The sequence below is a fragment of the Arvicanthis niloticus genome, chromosome 6 (assembly GCF_011762505.2).
Source record: "Arvicanthis niloticus isolate mArvNil1 chromosome 6, mArvNil1.pat.X, whole genome shotgun sequence".
In the NCBI taxonomy this organism is placed as follows: Eukaryota; Metazoa; Chordata; class Mammalia; order Rodentia; family Muridae; genus Arvicanthis; species Arvicanthis niloticus.
Genome location: NC_047663.1, coordinates 100,306,893 through 100,327,055, shown reverse-complemented (window position 1 = coordinate 100,327,055; position 20,163 = coordinate 100,306,893). Strand labels below are relative to the sequence as shown.

The following is a 20,163-nucleotide window of genomic DNA, read 5'->3' as shown; positions in this document are numbered from 1 at the left end:
ATCCCACATCCAGCTTTCGGGCGCTGACCTGAGCTTCAGAGGAAGAACTGGGGTCGTGGTCTGCATGGCCAAGCTGTCCCAGCAAAGTACAGCCTGCTTATCATTAGCTCGGTTTTGGCTCTGTGACAGTGGTCTGAGGAAGGCCTTTCCACTGTCAGCACTTGAGGGGGCCACTCGGTCCCATCATGGGTAACTGCCCTCCATTAGGGAGTGATGTGCCCTACAAAGTTTCACTCTTCCTGGAATCCAAGGTGAGCATGAGGTTAGAATTGACCTTCCACTGTTCCTGCAGCCCTAACAGGGAAGAGATGGGTTATACAGGTTAGCACGCTCTGTCAATCTGTTCTTTGTAGCTGTGGGAGGGAAGAAAGCTTACACTTCAAGAGTCTGTTCTTGAGGGAGGTCAGAACAGATAGCACTGGAGGAGCATTGCTTACCGGCTAACTCTCTAACCTCCTGTAAGGTCCTATGTAAGTAAGGTCCAGGCCCAACTGCCGAGAGATGGTGCCACACACAGTGGGCTTAGCCTTCCCACATAAATCCTTAATCGAGACACTCTTCCAGGGCAGTCTGATCTGGGCAGTTACTCAGTTGAGGGTCCCGCTGCTCAAGTGACCCTAAGTTGTATCAAGTTGACAACAAAGCCTGACCAGCATACATGTAGACCTGTTGAGGAAAGCAGGTGGCCCACGGTGAAAAAGTCCCATGGAATGAAGGCAGAGAGGCCTGGCTTTGATTCTGTCCAGTTACCTGTGGGCCCAGGTCTGGAGTTAACACTTAAAGTAAAAACCATTTTTCCAAGGCCTGTTCCACACAGTGCCTTGGGTTCAGTCCTCAGTAATGGAACCCCCTGCACCCCAGCCACAAATTAAATGTGTGTGTTTTTTGGGGGGGAGGGGGGCTGGGCTGAGAATGTAACTCAGTTGGTGGAGTGCTTGCCTAGCACGCATGAAGTTCTGGGTTCAGTCCCCAGCACTGATAAGAGAAGTTTAGTGGTACTTTCGTTTAGAATCAGAAAGATTAGGAGACCAAGGTCCTTCTTGGATATACAGCAAGTTCAGGGAAGCTTGGGATATGATGTTCTGTCTAAAGTAACAAACAAAAGAAAATGTAAAGATACGGTTTGGAACAAAGTCTGTCTTTCTCCCGTACTGGAGTTTTCTCTGGTAGGTGACGCTCTGGAGGAGGGGCTAATGACAAGAGGCCTCCTTTGGATGCTGCATGAGTTCAGTGAAAGCTTGTCTGATATGAGTGGACGCCTGGTGTTGGTCTCGGTGCCACTGGGGTATCCTTTGGAGCAACAGACTCTGGATTCAGTGGGATGTTTCAGAGCTCAGGCAAATCTTGAGAGCCTCTTGTGCATAAGCCCACTTGCCTATGGGTTTTGTCATGGTGCTGACAAACCTAGGAGATGCCTTGAACAGAGAGAAGGGAGAGGCAACAAACCTTTCGGGAGTGCAGTACTGGGCTTTTCCTCTGGGAGGTGATCTGCAGGACGAGTTACTGTGGCCCTTGTGACCTTCATCTTTCCCTCCACAGTGCTGCTCTGGGCCACACTCCTCTTGGCTTCATCCTCAGTGCTGGGCAAGCCGTCCACTTGTGTCCCCACCACTCTGAGCCACGCTGGGCCTTGAATGTGAAGTGATCAGTTCTGAGCCTTGTGCGGAGCTGTCCATGAGTTCAAGACCCTTGAGGAGGTGAGGCCAGAGGGAAGGGCAGGGGAGTGGAGGTAAGGCAGGGGAGTGGAGGTGGGCCAGGGGAGTGACTACTCTATGGAACATCTCAGGTAGACATTCTGGGCCGGTGTCCCACCACATACAAGAGTCAAGGGGCTCAGCTGCTCAAGACCAAGGACTTGGCGACGTGCTCCCTGAAGAGTGCTCACTCCTCCCTGTACACTCTGTCACTGCCTGGGATGATAAGTATGCACACTCACAGGCCACTCTCCTCTGCCATCCCCCTATCCTTTTGCTCTGCCCCTCCTCCCTTCTTTTCCCTTCCCTCTTCCTTTCCTTCTCCTTCCTCTTTTTTTACCTGCCCCTCTCCTTTTCTCCCTCCCCTCCCCTGCTTGCTTTCCTTCCTCCTCCTCCTCTCCCCCCCCTCCACATCTTTCTGTAATGGCAGATGTGTGCGCTGGACAGTGACCACCTATAAGGAAGAAAGGGTCACATTTACATCAACCCTTATTCCTGAGAGTCCTGGCCCCTAGGGGTCTGAGAGGCCAGGAGGACCGTTGTCCACACTGCAACTACTAGCTCTTCTGACTGCTACAATCCTTTCCTGTCTCTGGGCTCCTGTCTGCTGGATTTCTCCCATTCCCCATGTCTAATCTCCCAGCATCCTCTGCCCAGTCTGCTATGTCAATGCCCAGGTGAGGATGGGCCCTTAGCCCTTCCTATTGGTGCAGCTCCTGCAGATGGCCTGGGTCCCCAGGACACAGTCTGAGTATGTGTCTTGTCCTGGTCCAGTCCAGTCTAGCTTCCACACCTGAATTGTTGGCAAAGCTTCCAGGTGTCCTGCAAGGAGGCTGCCTGTGAGGAGTGGCACACAGCTGGGCCCCTGCTCCAGAAGGCTAGCACTGTGCACACACTGGCACCCTCCTCTCTCACACTGTTGCGCGTGGTGGCCCAGGACCCGTCCCTCACAGGTGACTCTACCCTTCCCACACTGGCCACAGTGGGAGGGTGGATGTAAGGAGCCTCAGAGGGCCCACATGGGCCTTCCCTCCCTGTGTGCCCTGACCTACCTCAGAAATGATCTTTGCCAGGAGCTAGCCTCTTCTAGAAGTTTCTGTGGGCTCTCGCCTGGCTCCGAGTACATTACCTTGCTGTTATCCCTTCTCTAAATTGTCTTCAGATGGAATCTTCTGGTCTGAGCATTTGGAGGACAATTTGCCTTACATTCAATGACTCAGGATTCCTGATTTTCCAGAAAGTTCTTGCTGATGCACAGCTTTCCTTTGAAGTGGGTCTCTGTTACAGTTGTGTATGGAAAGAATTGGCTAAGGCCTATGTCTGGGGCAAAAAGAAATATTTTTTGGTTTATTTTGTTTGTTTGTTTGTTTGGCCTTCTTAAAGAACCCAATTATTCCTCCAAATAAAGAACTAAGAATATTATTCTTTTAAAGTATTTTAATTATTACTTTTTAACCTTTATTTTTATTTTATACATATGGGTGTTTTGTCTGCATGTATGTTTGTACACTGCATTGTGTGCGATGCCTGTGGAGACTGGGATTGCAGTTCCGGATGTTCATGCTCCATCCTGTGGGTGCTGGGAGTTGAACCTGAGCCATCAGGAGGAGCAGCAAGTGCTCTTAACCACTGGGCCACCTCCCCAGCCCCCAAAACATTATTTTTACTTTCAGTTGTTTTTGTTGTTATTGTCTTGTTTTTTAGAGATAATGTCTCATGTAGCCCAGGCTAGCCTTGAACTAACTGTGTAACAGAAGGTGGCCTTGAGCTCCTGATTCTCCGGAGAGCTAGGATTGCAGCCATGCTTGGCTTTTGTTTTCAGGATAGGGTCTAACTTGTTATACAGCCTCGGTTGGCCCCAAACTCTCAATTTCTCTGAGATTCATCTGTCATCTGATTTTTTCTTTCTTTCCTTGGGCTTCATGAGTGCTAGGCAAGTAGTCTACTATTGAGCTACATGTCTACCTTCTAGAATCAGTCTTTTTTTGAAAAACACCTGAACAGCATGCTTACTAGGTAAAACGCTGGCTATGAAGCATGAGACAGGGAGTTTGGATCTCCAGAAACTTCACAGAAAGCTAGGTGAAGGCTGGAGAGATGGCTCAGTGATTACCGGCATGTACTGTCCTTGCAGGGGATCTGAATTTGGATCCCAGCACCCATGTCTGGGCTCAGTACCTGTAACTCTAGCTCCAGGGGACCTGATACACATGTACTCTTCTGTCTGAGAGTACTGCATACACATGCACATACCCACACATGGAACAGACAAACACAGGTTATTAAAAATAAAAAATAAATTTAAACAAGCTAGGTGGGCATGGTAGGCCATCTGTGATTGCAGCGCACAGAAGGCAGAGACAAGGAGAGTAAACTGTCTGGCTAGACCAGCAAATCAGCTTTGGGTTTCACCGAGAAACCTTGTATCCGTATATGTTACAGAGCAATCAAGAAAAATACCCAGATCTTGAACTTCTACATGAGCACATACAAATGCATAGCAACACCTATGTGCACCACATGAATGTGAACACAGACACACATGCACACATATATACACACATACACACACATGCACATGCATACACACACATGCACACACACATACACATATGTACACACATACACACATGCACAGACATACACACATACACAAATGTGTACACATACATGCATATACATGCACACATACACACACATGCACACACACATACACACATGCACACACACATACACACGCACACATACACATATGTACACACACATACACACATGCACACACAGGCACACACATATGCATGCACACATACACACATACACACACATGCACACATACAGACACACACATACACGTGCATGTCTTCCTTTACTGAGGTGTATTTCACCGTGCTGCCACTATGTGAAGTGTGCAGTTGAGCTGGGTATGGTGGATCGCACCAGCACTTAGGAGGCTGAGGCTTGATGGGAATTCAGGACAGCAAAAACCAAAGAACCAAAAGATCAAAGCAACCCAGAGCTCAAAGGGTCTGATCCAATATTGATTCTGACGTATTCAGAGATGCACATCCACCGTAGCAATCACTTTCAGGGTGTATCACCCCCAAATCAACTCCTATGCACTAGCCATCAGCCTACCATGTATAGCACGAAGCCATACTTCTCGTTAGTGGTGAACAGGACCTCATTGTCAGAGGTGGAGTTGCTGCTGACATGTGACAGCCATGGGCTTCTCCACCTGACAGGTGGAACCTTAGGATACTTCCTGTCCTTGTGTTGGCAGAGGCTGTATTCTTCCTCTCACCCACCTACCCTCAGAGCTGGGCATTTCTCCAAGGCCGTCTGGTCCCACAGCGAGACTTCTTACCCTGAGCGTATTTGTCATAGGGTTGGGGTGCTCTGTACACTGTGGTAGACAGAAGAAGCACTCCTGGTCTCTACCAGCTAGATGCCAGCACCTTCCCTGCCTGTAGTCATAACAACCATATTGAGCACTCTGGGTGCAGAGTAGTCCAAGCTGAGAACTGCTACACTTTACCACGTCCCAGCTCTGCTACAGGACTGTGAGAAGCCACATGACAGACCTGTTTCTCCGGTTCAGCTGAGAGCACTTCTTAACCTCAGGCTCAGCACTTCCCTTGGTCATATAACTCAGGCCAAGGTGCACTATGGGGTCTGGGTCTCCCTGAGGAGAGAAGCAGTGCCTGTGTTAGAGGCCTCCACCTTCTCTAGGAGGTCCTGGGCCAAGGGACCAGTTTTTAGGCTTTCCAGGGAAACATTAGCCCACATCCATCAGACCCCACCCCCTGGGAGGACCAAGCCTGCCTGCGTTGCCAGGAGACTACAATGTCTGCCCCTTCCTAAGGCCAGTGGCCCCAGACAAGGTTTGTTTTCAGTCCTGAAACAAAGCCAGGACTTGGTGCCCATAGAGAACAAACTCCCAGTGTGTGTGTGTGTGTGTCTCTCTGGGGGGGGGGGTGTTGGTAACCTGGGGGGCAGTGGTGGGAATGGCCTGGCCAAAGCTCTCGCTGGGAGGCCAGAGGGAGGCAAAATGCCTGCTGGGGTGCCTGAGAGGGGAGCAGGCACACTCGTTCTGAAGGAAATCATAAGCTGCACACATTTATTAAATGCTGATTGTAGAGCCAAGTGGTTTGGGGGTTTGTTTTTTTTCTCTCTCTTCTTTTTGGAGGTGCTAGGAACAGGACCCAGGACCTCACACATGCTACCTAAGTGCCCCGACACAGAGTCACACCTCAGCCAAATGTCTGCCTTAGAAACTGTGGTACACAAGATGGGTTTACTTATCGGCTATTGGTGGCTGCAAATATGCATCCCTACAGCCAGGAGTCAGAGAAGAAACAGGTCCAGGACTCTGAGGCCTTCGGGAGTGACAGAGAGTCTCTGAGGTTACCTGAGTCAGGCCCAGGTGCTGCAGTGACAATCAGCATTCTGATGCTGCCATGAGTACCAGCCGTGGAAGTGAAGACAGGGTGTGATGGAGAAGGTCTATCCCAGGAAGGCTCCTGCATTCTGGGGGTGGCACACTGACCTCAAGGAGTCCTCTACAGTTATCTTTCTATTTTTGAGACAGGGTCTCAGTCTGTGGCCCAGGCTGTCTGGAACTTATGGTGACCCCCCATTTGTACAGCATATTTAAAGGACAGAACCATAAAGTAAGGGAGCAGGTGGGCTTAGCACTATCCATTCATATTTTGATATAAGGGGTTGAGCAAGGGAGTTTCCACCAATCAGGATAGGAGTTGGTCCCTGGGCCTGGGAACATGAACTTGTTTGACCCTGCCAGCAGGATGGAGAAGCTGTACTTGAGATATCTGGACTCAGACAACTGGTTCCTTACAACAGAAGCTGTTTGGCTATTGGGAAGTTCCCAGCTCCTCTAGGGCCTAGGACCTTGAATTTAGTTTTTCCCTATGATTAATGGAGTCTGAAAATGAAATGGTAACTCTTAGAATACATTTCCTTTGCTCGTTCCCAACAATAGGAGAAAGCTCAGGGCCACAGACATAGCTCAGTAGCTGCAGTGCTTGTCTCTTGTGCACAAGGCCTTGTGTTCCATCCTCAGTACCATAGGAAACAAAATGGAATCCCCAAAAACCACAACAAACAAACAAAACTCAGTGTCCCGGGAAGACAGGTGCCGAGCTGGGTATGTGGCCTCACCACCTAGCTGTCTTTTGGATACCCAGCTTTCTCTGCAAGTGTGTCTCAGAGCAGGGGAGGGGACAAGCAATCATGGGGGTTTCCTTTGGTATTCTGTCCCCTCTGTACCCCAGACCACAGAGATATTCCTGGTTCTGGTGTCTGAGCTCCAAGGCCTTTCTGTGGATGAGTTGACAGAAGTCTGGAGATGCTCGTCTTTGAGATGCCAAGATGATTGGTAAGGGCCTTATTCCAGGTAGAGGCTGAACCACAGGTTAGCTGCCACTGGGGAATCCTTGATGGGGTGGGTGGCCTTGGAACTCTCTAGGATCCTCAGGCAGGGTGTGACTCCCACTTGCCAGGGTGGGATCCAGAATGCAAGCTTTGTGGGGCTGAGACTGAATGTGAAGGCACAGATACAGACGACACCACCCCCCGGAACAGCATCTGTACAAGCTCAGGGATTGACAAGCCAAGAACCTTGGCTCCCCTCCGGTGGAGGCTTCTCAAGTATCTAGTATGGGGTGCTGCAGGCTGGGATCCCACCCCAACCTCATCCACATCCTCACTCTAGTTGAGCTGGGGCCAGGAAAGGGGTGAAGGGGTATCCCTGAGGATCTCATTCCAGGGACTCCAGACTGGGCTAGGACACCTCAGGGTAGCTTCCTACCCTTCATGAAACAACCACATGACATGATAAAGAACATGTGACTTTTATGGCCCTTGTCTGTATTCATTCATCAATCCCTAGAGTGACTCCACTGGCAAGTGCTGCTATTTCTGATCCTTGGATTTGCACAGAGCATTTAGGACACTTGCCTGAAGCTACACAGCAGAGGAAGGGAAGGTTATTTATTTTGCCGTTTAACTCAGCTGGCGTAGAACTTACAGCAATCCTCCTGCCTCATACTCCTAAATGCTGAGATTCCAGACCTGTGCTACCATGATGCCAGCCTTAAAAGATGGAGAACCTTGGGGTTCAGACAGTGGGGAGGCCCTTTCAGGTCTATATGTTTCAAGAGAGCTGACAATGTCTTGAGTATCCTCTGCCCTCGTCTCTCCCAAAGGCTAGCCCCACAGATAAACAAGAGAAATGGCAGGGGTAGGGAGGGTGACCCTCAGCCCACCGCATGTCTCCCTGGAAATCACTGCAGCCCTGAAGTAGGTCTTGTCACCATAGTCCCATCCTGCTGTTGAGCAGGCTGAGATTTATTGACAGAGCAGATGCTGGAGAGTGTTGGAAGCAGCTGGGTTCACTGCCTGCTGCGGCCCCAGCTTCACATCTGCCCATGGGGATGGCTAGGACTGAGAAGTCCTCCATACGATCACTGTTCCCACTCCAGACACTACCACCTCCAGTCTGCAGCAGGACAGCACAATGTCTTTCTGGAGACTTCTACCCCCTTTTCAGTCTTAAAATAAAAACACAGGGGAAAATTTTAAATAGACAAAAAGATTAATAAATTTCTTGCTTATAATAAATAAATAAGTCTTATAATAAATACATAAGCTCCTTGCCCAAGCTTGTAATCTAAGCTATACTGGAGGCTGAGACAGAGGGATCATGAATCCAAATCTGGGCTACAGACTGAGTTCAAGACCAGCCTAAGCAACTTAGTGAGATTGTCTCAAATAGGGCAGGGAAGTAGTGTAGTTGTAGAGGGCTTACCTAGCAGATGAGGCCCTGGGCTCTGTTCCCAGCACTATGAAAATAAGATAATAAAATCACTCAACATGCATCCCTTGGTGTTGGGCTGAGAGCATCAGATGCTTAAACTGGGCACCACTAGCCTACACAGGGTCTCATCCCCACATCATCCTCTTGCTGGGTCCTGGCAGAGGGTGAACAAGGCTCTCCTGTTAGCTAGCTGGTCATAGCAAGAGAGACACAGGCCCAGCATGGCTCCTTCCTTGGGGAGTTCAGGCATGTCCCTCCCCTGCCTCCAGCCTTGGCTTGTTCCCTGTGTGACACAATACTGTGACTACTGCTCTCCACAGGCACCCGCTAGTAGATACTCTGTCCTCCTGCGGTACTCAGAACTGTGTGGACCCCATGAAGAAGCTCACCCTGGCTAGGGAGGTAGAGGCAGACCAGGCCGAGGCCTGGCTGTGGTCGCTGGCCTTTATCCTAAAGCCTGCAGACACCATGGTGCACACACTGCTTGTGAGTCTACTCCCCAACCCTCAGCCCTGACCTGTCTCCTTGGCTGGGTTGACACATGAGGGTAAACTGCTCCCATCCTGAAATTGTGCTTTCCCTTCATAGCCCAGGGATGGAGCTGCACTGTGGTGCTGTGTAAGGCAGGATTTACTGTCTCAGATCTGGTTCTCATATGGAGGAGCAGAGCTTGCTCTATGGGCCAGCCTGGCCTGGAACTTGTTACAGAGCCCAGACTGCCCTCAAATTATGCATCATCCTGCCTCTGTCTCTGAAGTTCTGAGGCTTGGTGTGTGTGCCACCATAGCAGTGGGAACTGGATTTGAATTTCAGCGATACATGTGGTTGTTGTGAGCCAGTGACTCAACCTCTTGAACTTTTCTAAAAAACAAATGTGCATATGAATGTGTATTTGCATGTATGTGAGTGCATGTTCATAGAGGCAAGGTTATTTTTCTTTTCTTCCTTCCTTCCTTCCTGTCTTTTTTTTTTTTTTTTTTTTTTTTTTTTTTTGAACAGGGTTTCTCTATATGTATCCCTGCCTGTCCTGTCCTGGAATTTGCCCTATAGACCAGGCTATCCTCTAACTCACAGAGATCCACTTTGCCTCTGCCTCTGCCTCTGCCTCTGCCTCTGCCTCTGCCTCTGCCTCTGCCTCTGCCTCTGCCTCTGCCTCTGCCTCTGCCTCTGCCTCTGCCTCTGCCTCTGCCTCTGCCTCTGCCTCTGCCTCTGCCTCTGCCTCTGCCTCTGCCTCTGCCTCTGCCTCTGCCTCTGCCTCACAAGAGCTAGGATTTAAGGTGTGTGCCACTTCCCAGAATTCACTGATGTAGGCAAGTCTAGATAAATAGCTTGCCCAGAGGCTCCTCTATCTTCTCCTTTCAAGTGCTGGAATTACAGGTGGCCACCACGCCCATCCAAGCCATCTCCCTAGCCCTCCTGAGACTGGTTTTTGGTATGGGGACTAAGCATGCAACTAGTTCTTTGACTTGAGCTTGTGGTGAGCAATGACATGCTGTGTGTAAAGCAGTTCTCCAGCTGCTCAGCACCCAATTAGAACCTGTTAAATAAGGGCCACCACAGGGCTGGAGAGATGGCTCAGTGGTTAGAAGCACTGGTTGTCCTTGCAGAGGACCCTAGTAGGGTTCCCAGAACCTGTGCAAGGTAGCTCACAACTATTCTAGTTCCAGAGGATCTGATCTCCACAGATGGTATTTCTTTACACCAGCACACTCACATATACATATTAAAAACAAAATAGAACCAGAGCTGATGTTTCAAGAAACAACCACCACCACAACGAAAACCTTTATCCAGGTGTGTTGCAATTTGGAGAAACCAGCCAATAGTTTCTGTCAATTAGCAGAGCCTCGTTTCCCTCACAATGTCTCTACTATGATATGGGTACTGTCAGCACCCTAATGTACAGACGGAAACCTCAGGTCCCCACACAGGGCAGCTTGCCCACGAAGGTAACCCTACTCTGTGGCCCTGCCCTAGCCTCATTGTCATTTGCCTCAGGGGGTGGAGGTACTTCCTGGGGATGCTTATCCTATTGTCCCAGGCTGGAAGCATGTGAGGGGACGAATAACCAGCATTTGGGGCCACACTCAGTGACTGAACCAAGCCAGCCAGAGTCCCCAGAAGCATTAGGAGGACCCCAGCACTGATGAGAGCCTTGGTACCTCTGAGCCCCAACAGCTTTTTGAGGGTGTATAGGGAACACCCAAACCTTTAACCCTGACCCTTGACCCTAGGATTGATTGGTTCCACAGGCTATATATTGTTCTCAAGGACACAAACTTGGGTACCAACTTTGATCTAGGTCTAGACTGGACCCTGAGTGACTCACAGTCCACAGCCCACCAGGTGGCACACTGGTCATAAGCACCATGCAAGGGCTGGGCAAGCTTGTCTCCCCTCCATCCCTCTTTTCTTCCCCTCCTTTCCCTCTCCCATTTACCTGTTCTCTGCATGGTGTGGATATGAGGCATAGGCGTTGTCCTGTTGTCCTTTCCCAGCAATCTGTGTTTCCCTGTCTGTGTGGTGGGGCTGTGCTCTGGATCAAAACATTGCTGGCAAGGTGGGTGACTGGGACAGACAGGTGTGAGGAGAGGGTAGCAGTGGTGCTTGGTTTTGGTCAAGGTCACAATAAACAGTCTTTCTTTCTTCTTCATGGTAGACTGAGTGCTGCCTGATGCCTGTGTCTTTAATTTTTAAAAATCCCCTAATTGTTATCATGAGGCACATGTGTGGACATCAGAGGATAGCTTTTGACTGGGCAGTTCTCTCCTTCCACCCTGAGGTCCAGGGATCTAGCTTAGCTCACCCGAGCTGGGAGTCAGGTGCCTTTTATTTTGATAAATACAGGAAAAAAAACGAAGTGTGCTTTAAAGCTATTTGTGCTTGTGGATATTCATAGAAGACACACGCTGAGATGCGTGCACCAGGATTCATGTACTCTGAAATGTACACACACACACACATATACATCCACACAGAGACACATTTGCATATCCATACAGAGACACATTTGTACACGCACATTCATACACATATACACCTTTATATACACTCATACAATTCACATACACACATAACACATTTACACATAACATGTATTCACACACACACCAACATTCACACATACAATGTCATATATACATTCTCTCTTTTACACACACACACACACACACACACACACGCTGAGGTTCCAAAACACCTGCTGGTAGAGAGGTGTGCATGTGGGTCCCCATGTGAGCACCTTGTGCCTTGCATTCTCGTATGGACCACAACAGAACTCCGTCAGCACTGGGCAGTCTCAGGCTGACATATACACCCAGGCCCTAAGGAACTGTGTTTTTCAGAACTGAGTCCAGGGCTGCTTTAGAAGCAACAAGACCTGAACCTGGGAATCCAACCCCAGGGCTAAGGCAGGGCTGTGTCTCCTACAGGCTGGGCAACACGAGGCAGGTTACTTCAGGTCTCTAAGAAGCTTCCACGGCAGCAGAGCCTGGCGTGCTGTGAGTGTGGGGCACGAGCTGGGGACTGAGCATGGGTGCTGGGAGTCCCACTGGGTGCAGGAGCTCATTGCTAGACTCACAGTCACCTCTCCAGGTGGTGATTAGACCAAGATAGTCCAAAAAAAATCAAAAGACCAAGCTTGCGTTCAGAGAAATTATATTAAAAACAAAGCTAGTGGATGCCTTCTGACTGCTAGCGGACCAGTTGTCTTCAGGACTCCTCTGAGCTGATTCCAGCCCCCAGCCCAGGCCTCCCAGGCCTCCCAGGCCTCCACTGGAGGATTTAGTTTCTCCGGATCCACCAAAGGACTCTGGCCTGCCCTTGGGGACCTCCTGGTCCCTGGCAAGAGAACTCTTTTGTCTGGCTTCCTTGTAGGAGTGACACAGTCTGCTCAGGACACTGGCTCACCCACTTGGTACAGAGAGAACTTGGGTTCATTTCTTGCTCTTGGGAGGTGCTATTCTGTTGTGTGTGGGATGGCCAGGCCCTGTGGCCAGGATACTCCACCCACTTCTGTTTAGCGACTTTCACCTTGTCACTCTAGCTGGCAGCTTGAACCAGGGTCACTCAGCTCAGTGCTGCTGGTGTAGGGGAGAACAGACAACTGTGGGGTTATCTCATTCAGGAGAGGCCATTTGGTAAGATCCAGGTCTTGGATCGTGACAACGGCGTCCTCTCTGCCTCCTGCGGCTTTTGTTGTTCCTCTCACTATTGCTTTACTTCAAGTCTTTTGAAAGAAGGTCTCACTCTGTGGTCTAGACTGTCTTCGAACTCCTGCTTTTCCTGCCTCAGCCTCCAGCGTGATACAACTACAGTCCTACAGCACCACATCCGGCAGTGACATTTTGACCAAATTTGATTTTTTTTTTCTGGTGCTCAACCTCTGAATCAAGGGCCTTGTGCATGTCAAACAGGTCCTGTGCCTCTGAGCGACACCCCTCACCCCCCTAACTCTTATTATGTGCCCCTAGAATCCCCCTAGACATGACAAAAATGTCCCTCTTCCCCTTTAGCCTAAAAGCATAGATCTCTATGCTGGGTATATATCAGGGGGCCTGAGATCTCTGTAGAGACAGTCCATGCAGAGTCCCTTATCCACTGTGGGAGGTAGAGGTCAGGTCACTGTGAGTTTAGGAAATGCCATGCTGGATCAGGTTTGGGGAGGACTGAGTTCCCTTTCATAGGTCATTTACCAGACTTCTTGGGGGTGGGGTCGGCTGTTGTCTGTCCCCAGCCACTGCTGCAGTCTCCAGAGGCCAGCCCAGGAGCCTTCCTTGGCATCTCAGCTCTGGCACACAGCCTCTGTGCTGCTCTGGATGGGCACTGCCAACAGCTACCTGGAGTTGGCTCACTTGTGAGGACTCTGGGAGAGGCTTCGGGTGTGAACTGCAGCTTCCCAGTTGGATGCTGGCCAGGTGAGTAGAGCTAGTGTCTCAACACTAAGTTCAGGTCTTGCCTGGCAAGTCATCCTTGGACAAGTGGGAGGCTGGAGACCCTTCCAGACCTCATCCTACTGCCATGTTTTTGCAGCCTCAGCTTGTGCTGAAGGCCATTGGCAACGCAGGTCTGGCAGCCACAGCCCTCACCCCTGTGCTGAGCACCTACGCATCCCTGAGGGGCACCTCTCCAGAGACCCGGCTGGCGGCTATCCAGGCCTTCCAGAGGATGCTTGCTCTGCAGATGTGAGTCCTTTTGTTTTTCCCTGCTCTGGCTGCAGTTGGGCAGTGAGCAAACTTGATGCAGTTTGCCTGCATCAAGTTCGCCTCTTCCTTCAAACTTGTTGCAAACTGACTGAACAGTCTGTGGGAAAAAGCTTGCCCACCCGTCCATTACGAGGTCAAGGTCTTGCCCATGAACCACTGAGCTCTCTGTGGTCCATTTTCTGACTTGTTAGCGCATCTTAGCCTGCTTTGTACCCTTTCTTCCAGACATCCTCAGGCCTCACTCTGTAACTGTATGTCGAGCATGGCTGGGGAGCTGTTCAGTTAGTAAAGCGCCCATTGAGCAAGCGTGAGGACCTGAGCCTTATCCCTAGCACCCACAGAGAAGCTGGGCATGGTGAACATGCCTGTAATCCCAGCACTGAGGAGGGAAACAGAGACGGGAGAAGCCATGGCCAGCCAGGCCAGCTGAACTGCCGAGCTCCAGGCTCAGTGACAGATTTCAGCTCAAGAGATAAGGTGGTAACACATGCAATACACAATAAGTAAGTCTTTACCAAAAAAAGGGTGGGGAGCTGCTCTCACAGAGGACCTGGTTTAGTTCCTGGTACCCACATGGTGGCTCACAACCACCTGCAACTCCAGATCCAGCTGGGCTCCTCTACACACAAGCTGCACACAAACTTACACAAGGAAAGGTGCCATCCATAAATAAATCATAAATCTAAAAAAATAAGGTAGACAGGGGCTGGAGAGATGCCTCAGAAGTTAAGAGCACTAGCTGCTCTTGCAGAGGACCTGGGTAGTGGCCTGACTACCTTTTATAGTAGAGCCATAGGTGACAGTGTAGTGAAGGTGCCCATGGTTCACACACACACACACACACACACACACACACACACACACATGTTCACACACACAAACATGCACATACATACACATAAACACATACACATGCACACATCCACACACACAAACCAACACGCACATACACATGCACATACATACACACTCACAAGCATGCACATATGTACACACAAACATACACATGCACACACAAACACACACATACGTACACACAAACACACAGGGTCTTGTTCACTATCACATCTTCATTGCTGTTTTGCCTGACACTGAAGTCCCCAGATCCCCAGAGCCCGGCTCTTGCTTCCCTATCTCTCCTTATGTGTTCTATATCTTGCATATTAACTTTATTGCACTAGAACCTGAGTGTTGGGTGGATGGGGCCTGGGTCAGCCATGTTCACGATGTCATCTATGCCATCAGGTACATAGTAGGTGCTCAGAACGTACACACTATGAATAGATGGCCAGATGGCTGTGTAGAAACTTAAAATTAATAAAAAGCTCCTATTTTGGTTTTAGACTCAAACATTAACTTCCCCCAGGGACACATCCTGGGAGAAGCACATGTCAAAGACTCAAACAAACATTCCAGGAAGAAAGACCCAAGACAGGAGTTTATAAGCCCTTTACACAGTAAAACCTGGGTAAACAGAAGCTTCTTAAGCTGACCTTCTTTGTTGTAAAAAGATAAGGTGCAAATTTGAGTTACTTAGCAACTGGGCCTGGGAATGGAAATCGAGCCTGGAAATGGCTGTTGGAGTTTGGCCTTTATGGTTAATGTTTAAGAAGTAATTGTATAATTGCCCTCATAAATTCTGTAAAAATAGTATAAAAGCTGCCCTCAGCTATAATTCAGGGTTCTTCTTGCTGGCATATAAGGGAACCCCAGTGCACTGGCTTTTATCAATTTATTAATAAACCTCATGCTATTGCAGCGAGTCCCGCATCCGTGAGTGTCTCTGGGGGATCCCATCCTCTGGTTTTGGATCTTTAAAATCCAACAGCTGCACTATGAGGGAAGTTGAGAGGGGTTGATGAAGAGGCATGGAGCCTGGAGGTGGCTTCCTTAGAACTTGGCCTGGAAGCACTGAGACATTTACATTTCATGTTTGTGCTGTTTTGTACATAAAGCTTTATTGGAATGCATCCACATGTTATTAATGGTATGCATGGATACTGACCATGCTCTGACATAGGAGAACTGGGGAATAGACGTGACCCCACTACATCCCATAGTAGGGTCACAGGGACAGTGTGTTGGGGAACTTGCCTATGGTAGAGACACTGTGAAAGCTGATGGGGTCACAGGGTCAACTGTTGAAACAAGGGCACTATTATGCAGGGTGGGGACTGAGTGGTGGATGTCTTTCCCAAGTCAGGGATCAGTTCTTTTCTGCCTGTACCAAGTCCCCGAGGAGGACACAGAGCTCTGTATCAATGCCTACCTGGCTCTGATGAGTGCCCCAGTGAGGACGTCTTTGCCCAGGTGCGGCACACACAGTCAACCAAGTGGTCCACCCAGGGTAAGTGTAGGGTACTGGGGTGGAGCTGTGCCAGGTGTCTCCTGGGGTGTGCAGTGTGTTTAGGGGTCCTCTGCTCCTCTAGTTGTACAATTAACCCTGTGTGTTCTCCCACATGGCAGTTCCAGCCTCATCCTGCCCATGGATAGCTTGAGAAAATCCCCTTCTCTCAGGTCCTCAGGTTCCTTGAGACTCTCCGAGGTCTGCTCACTTTGAGCAGATCACAAACAGTTCTGTAGAGACACCAGGGCTGGCCTGGTCTGCATGGGACCATGGCTGAGAAGGAGAATCAACAACAAAGACTCCAACTATTAATCCTAGGTCCCTTTGGGGACCAGCGAGTTCCCTGTAAATGAGGGAACTCTAGACATAGTATGAATGTTAAAGATAAATTCAGCTGGCAAAACAAAACAAAAATCCCAGTAACAGCTGGCCAGCTATGATGCACATCTGTAATTCTTGCACTACAGACAATAAGGCAGAAGAATGATGAATTACAGGCCATCCTGGACTACATGCCCTGTCTTCAAAGAACAAAGGTTGGGCCTGGGGCCAGGGCTGGGGCTCAGAGATAGATCACTTTCTAACATATGAAAGGCCTGGCCTCCATCCTGCACTGTAAAAACAATGTAAAGAATTATATAATGCACCATACGGTGGTGGTAGCACACACCTTTAATCCCAGCACTCGGGAGGCAGAGGAAGATGGATCTCTGCATTTGAGGCCAGTTGAGTTCCTGGATAGCCAGGGCTACCCAGAGAAACCCTATCTCAACAAACAAACAAACAAACAAACAAACAAATAAACAAACAGGTAACACATATCTTGTTAACAGCTTGGTTCTAAGCCCAGCCCAACTCACCTTTGCCTGTGTGTCCCAGGAGAGGAACTCAGGTTGCTGTTGAGCCTTCTAAGTCTGTGAAATGGGGACATTACAGTGTGTGCCTCAGAGTGTGCTAAGGAGGAATGAGCTGGTGCAGGAGGATGGGATGTAAGAAGAGAGTCCATCTTTTGTTCTCTCTGCAGTCATGTTTGAAAGGGCAAGGCAGGACGATGGGTGAACAGCGAAGGCCTTCTTCCCCCAACCCAGGAAGATATTCCCTGAGAGCATCTTTCTCAGGTGACATCAAAACTTCAACACAGTAGAGAGCTTGCCTGGCTGTGTGAGGCCCTGGGTTTCATCTGAATCACTGCAGACCACCCAACCAGCCAATCAACACACATCTACATAACAGAGACAAGCACACACAAATAACCCTCACATGCATCCCAATCTGTTTTTCCTGTCCCCACCGAAGGCTGGAGGCTGTTTTCAGTCTTGGGCCATTAGCACCAATAATCCAAGCGACCTGCCTGCATACCTGCCCGCCTGATATGACTTGACATTTTCCTGAAATGAAACCACCTATGCAAGTGTTCTTTTGAAACCAGCAGGGCCAGGGATGTGGTTCAGCAACAGAGCACATGCTTTGCATGTATGATGAGGCCTTTAGCTCCATCACTGCAAAACAAACAAACAGACAAAACAAAGAAAACCAAGCCCATGATGCAAATGATCTTCTGTGGACATATGGTCACAGAAGACCATAGTAGCGCTAGTTTCAAGCTTGAGGCTGAGGGGAGGGCTGGGGTAGGGATGACCCTGTCTTGTATCATAGTAGTCAGCCTCCAAGTAGATCCTCCAAAGGATCAGCCAGGGGTCATAGATACCAAACAGTGTGCTGCCCAGTAGGACAAATGAGTTCCCTGCCTCTCAAATCAGCCCTGCTCTCTGGCTAGATGTTTGAGAAACTTCCAGCTGTGCCTTCTGGGAGCTCACCTCAGGTTCCTATGTCAGGGTTCCCATTAGGCTCTGATAACCCCACAGACTTGCACGTACTCACTGTATCCCTGCAGGACCCTGGCAGGGTCTCCGCCATGGACCACACATCACCCACTTGTCTGCTCTGACATGTCAGACTCACTGGCCTTTGACTGATCTTTGCCAACAGCCCCATGAGTTGAACTCACTTCATTGCACAGAAGAGGAACCTGAGGCTCAAAAATCTGGAATGAGCGTCTTCCATGACTGTGGGAAGCCATGGCAAGGCCTTACTCTTGGCAAACACTCACCCTTGGCTCTCCTATCTACTATTCTTTCTGCTTACCTTCCATGATTCACTTGTCAGTTCTCAGAACTTCAAACAAGGCCTCATAGCAACCAACCTTAGTAACCCGTCCTCCTGATCTCTAGATTTAGACAACATCCTGCTAGATAGATGTTTTTAGAACCCCTGGTAACGGAAAGGCTTTGTAAGAATAACTTAGTTAGACCCCACAGCTGCAGCTAGCTTCCTCCACCTGCAAAGCCCTCTTTCCTTTCCTACCCCTCCCCATATCCTGTTTTCAGAGTATAGAACCTGTGTGAACAATAATATCTTTGCCAGCTTGATCAGACTTCTTGACTTGCTGTGCCTGTTTATTTTCTCGTGCATATCAGTCCTCTCCACAGGGTCTAAGGGTCCCACTTGATTATCCAGCTGGCCCAGACACATGACCTTAAAAGTGATAGAATGAAGGTCTGGGGGTGGGGCGGGATGGGGAGGGCTCAGTCAGTGAGTTTGAGGACCTGAGTAGGCTGTATCTCCAGAGCCCATGTGGGCCTGTTGGCACAATTGCATCCCAGTGCCAGGGAAGGGGACATAGTTCATTATGTCCCTTAAGCTAGCCAGCCTAGCTGAGCCAGCAAGCTCCAGAGAAAAGTCAGAAGCCTTGTTTAAAAACAAACAAACATAGCATCCACATACATGTACACCTGCATACACATAGAAAAGTTTTTAAAGGAGCTGGGTAGAATAGGATTTAAAATGAAATTTGGTGTCCTCATTTCACAGATGAGGTACAGAGAAGGCATACCATCATTCTGAGGTAACACAGCTTGCACTTGTGGAACTGACCTGGGGTTTAGACTTGGGTCTGATATTCAAGCCAAAGGGTCCCACTTCATAACTTTCCTTTGCCATCAGGAAAACTCATCAGAATTGCATACACAGGCTGAGTTCCACTCCTGTCGGTTACCATAGCAGGCAGGGTCCTGAGCAGCCTGGCATGGGGGCATGGCAGGCCTGGGCTGACTCAGAGAGCCTTGTCCAGTGGTTCACCACGTCTGTTGTTGCCACTCTGCCTCAGTGGGCTCCTTTGTGCAGAGCCACATCCTGAAGCTGCTGGAGACGGATGACACCTTGAAACTTGACCTTCAGGACACCTTCCCTGAGGACATTTTCAGTCAGCAGTTCCAGACAGAGACCTGGAAATATTCGTCTTATTCTGATCTTACTTTCTGTTCAAGTATGGCTCACCTGGGGCCACAAGGCCTGGGGACTCCAGAGCTCCAATCTCCCAGAACACAGGGGCTAAGGGTACTCTCTCCTCCACCTGGACTATATAGAGCAAGTTCAGGGCTAGCCAGGACAACTTACAAAGCTTTGCCTCAAAAAGTGGAGATGGAGTTCCGTGGTGGAGCTTTGTCCACAGGGGCCTGTGTGGGATTTCTGTATGGGCAGTGGGTGGGAGGGGCAGGAATCTTCAGCTGAGGTCCCTGAACTAGTCATGCATCCTGGGAAGCACAGGGTACAGAGGGGTGCTTTTGTACCTCCCTAAGCCTTCATCAGGTGGAGAAGGTGATCCTTTCCTGGGACAGGATGTACTGTGGGTGTGGCGTCCTCTCTAGCTCTGAGGATCTCTTTTCCCTTAGCATTTGGCAGCCTGGGAGCCAACCTGGAGAGAACCTTCCTCTTCTCTCCCAACTCTTCCCTCCCCTGTTCTGCCATAGTGAACCTCATCTCCTACACTGCTGGCCAGGTGTAGCTGCCTGTGGCCACAGACCAACCGGGTTCTCCTGAAAGGGGGGCTGGAAAAAAAAAAGACAGAGGGCGAGAAAAGATGAAACCAAGACAAAGTATTCTGATCAAGGCTCGAAGTTTAATGTTCAGTTCTCAATTTAAAGGGAAAGCCCCACTGAACTCCTTGCTTCAGCCAGAGAAGGGTTGGGGGAACCCACCCTTGGTCACTGCCGGAGATGGGTGGAGGAACCCATCCTTTGCCAC

General features: G+C 49.6%; 1 protein-coding gene across 1 annotated transcript in view; it reads left to right on the top strand.

The window, feature by feature from the left end:
* Positions 1 to 20,163, top strand: part of LOC117710383 (uncharacterized) — a 79,058-nt gene that overhangs the window by 8,912 nt on the left and 49,983 nt on the right. Inside the window, 12 exon segments of the mRNA XM_076935276.1 lie at positions 1,540 to 1,662; positions 1,744 to 2,208; positions 2,338 to 2,371; positions 6,986 to 7,089; positions 8,850 to 9,015; positions 13,265 to 13,429; positions 13,495 to 13,515; positions 13,567 to 13,712; positions 15,933 to 16,012; positions 16,015 to 16,080; positions 19,247 to 19,405; positions 19,812 to 19,918. Of these exon segments, the coding sequence (XP_076791391.1) occupies positions 1,540 to 1,662; positions 1,744 to 2,208; positions 2,338 to 2,371; positions 6,986 to 7,089; positions 8,850 to 9,015; positions 13,265 to 13,429; positions 13,495 to 13,515; positions 13,567 to 13,712; positions 15,933 to 16,012; positions 16,015 to 16,080; positions 19,247 to 19,405; positions 19,812 to 19,918 (1,636 nt within the window).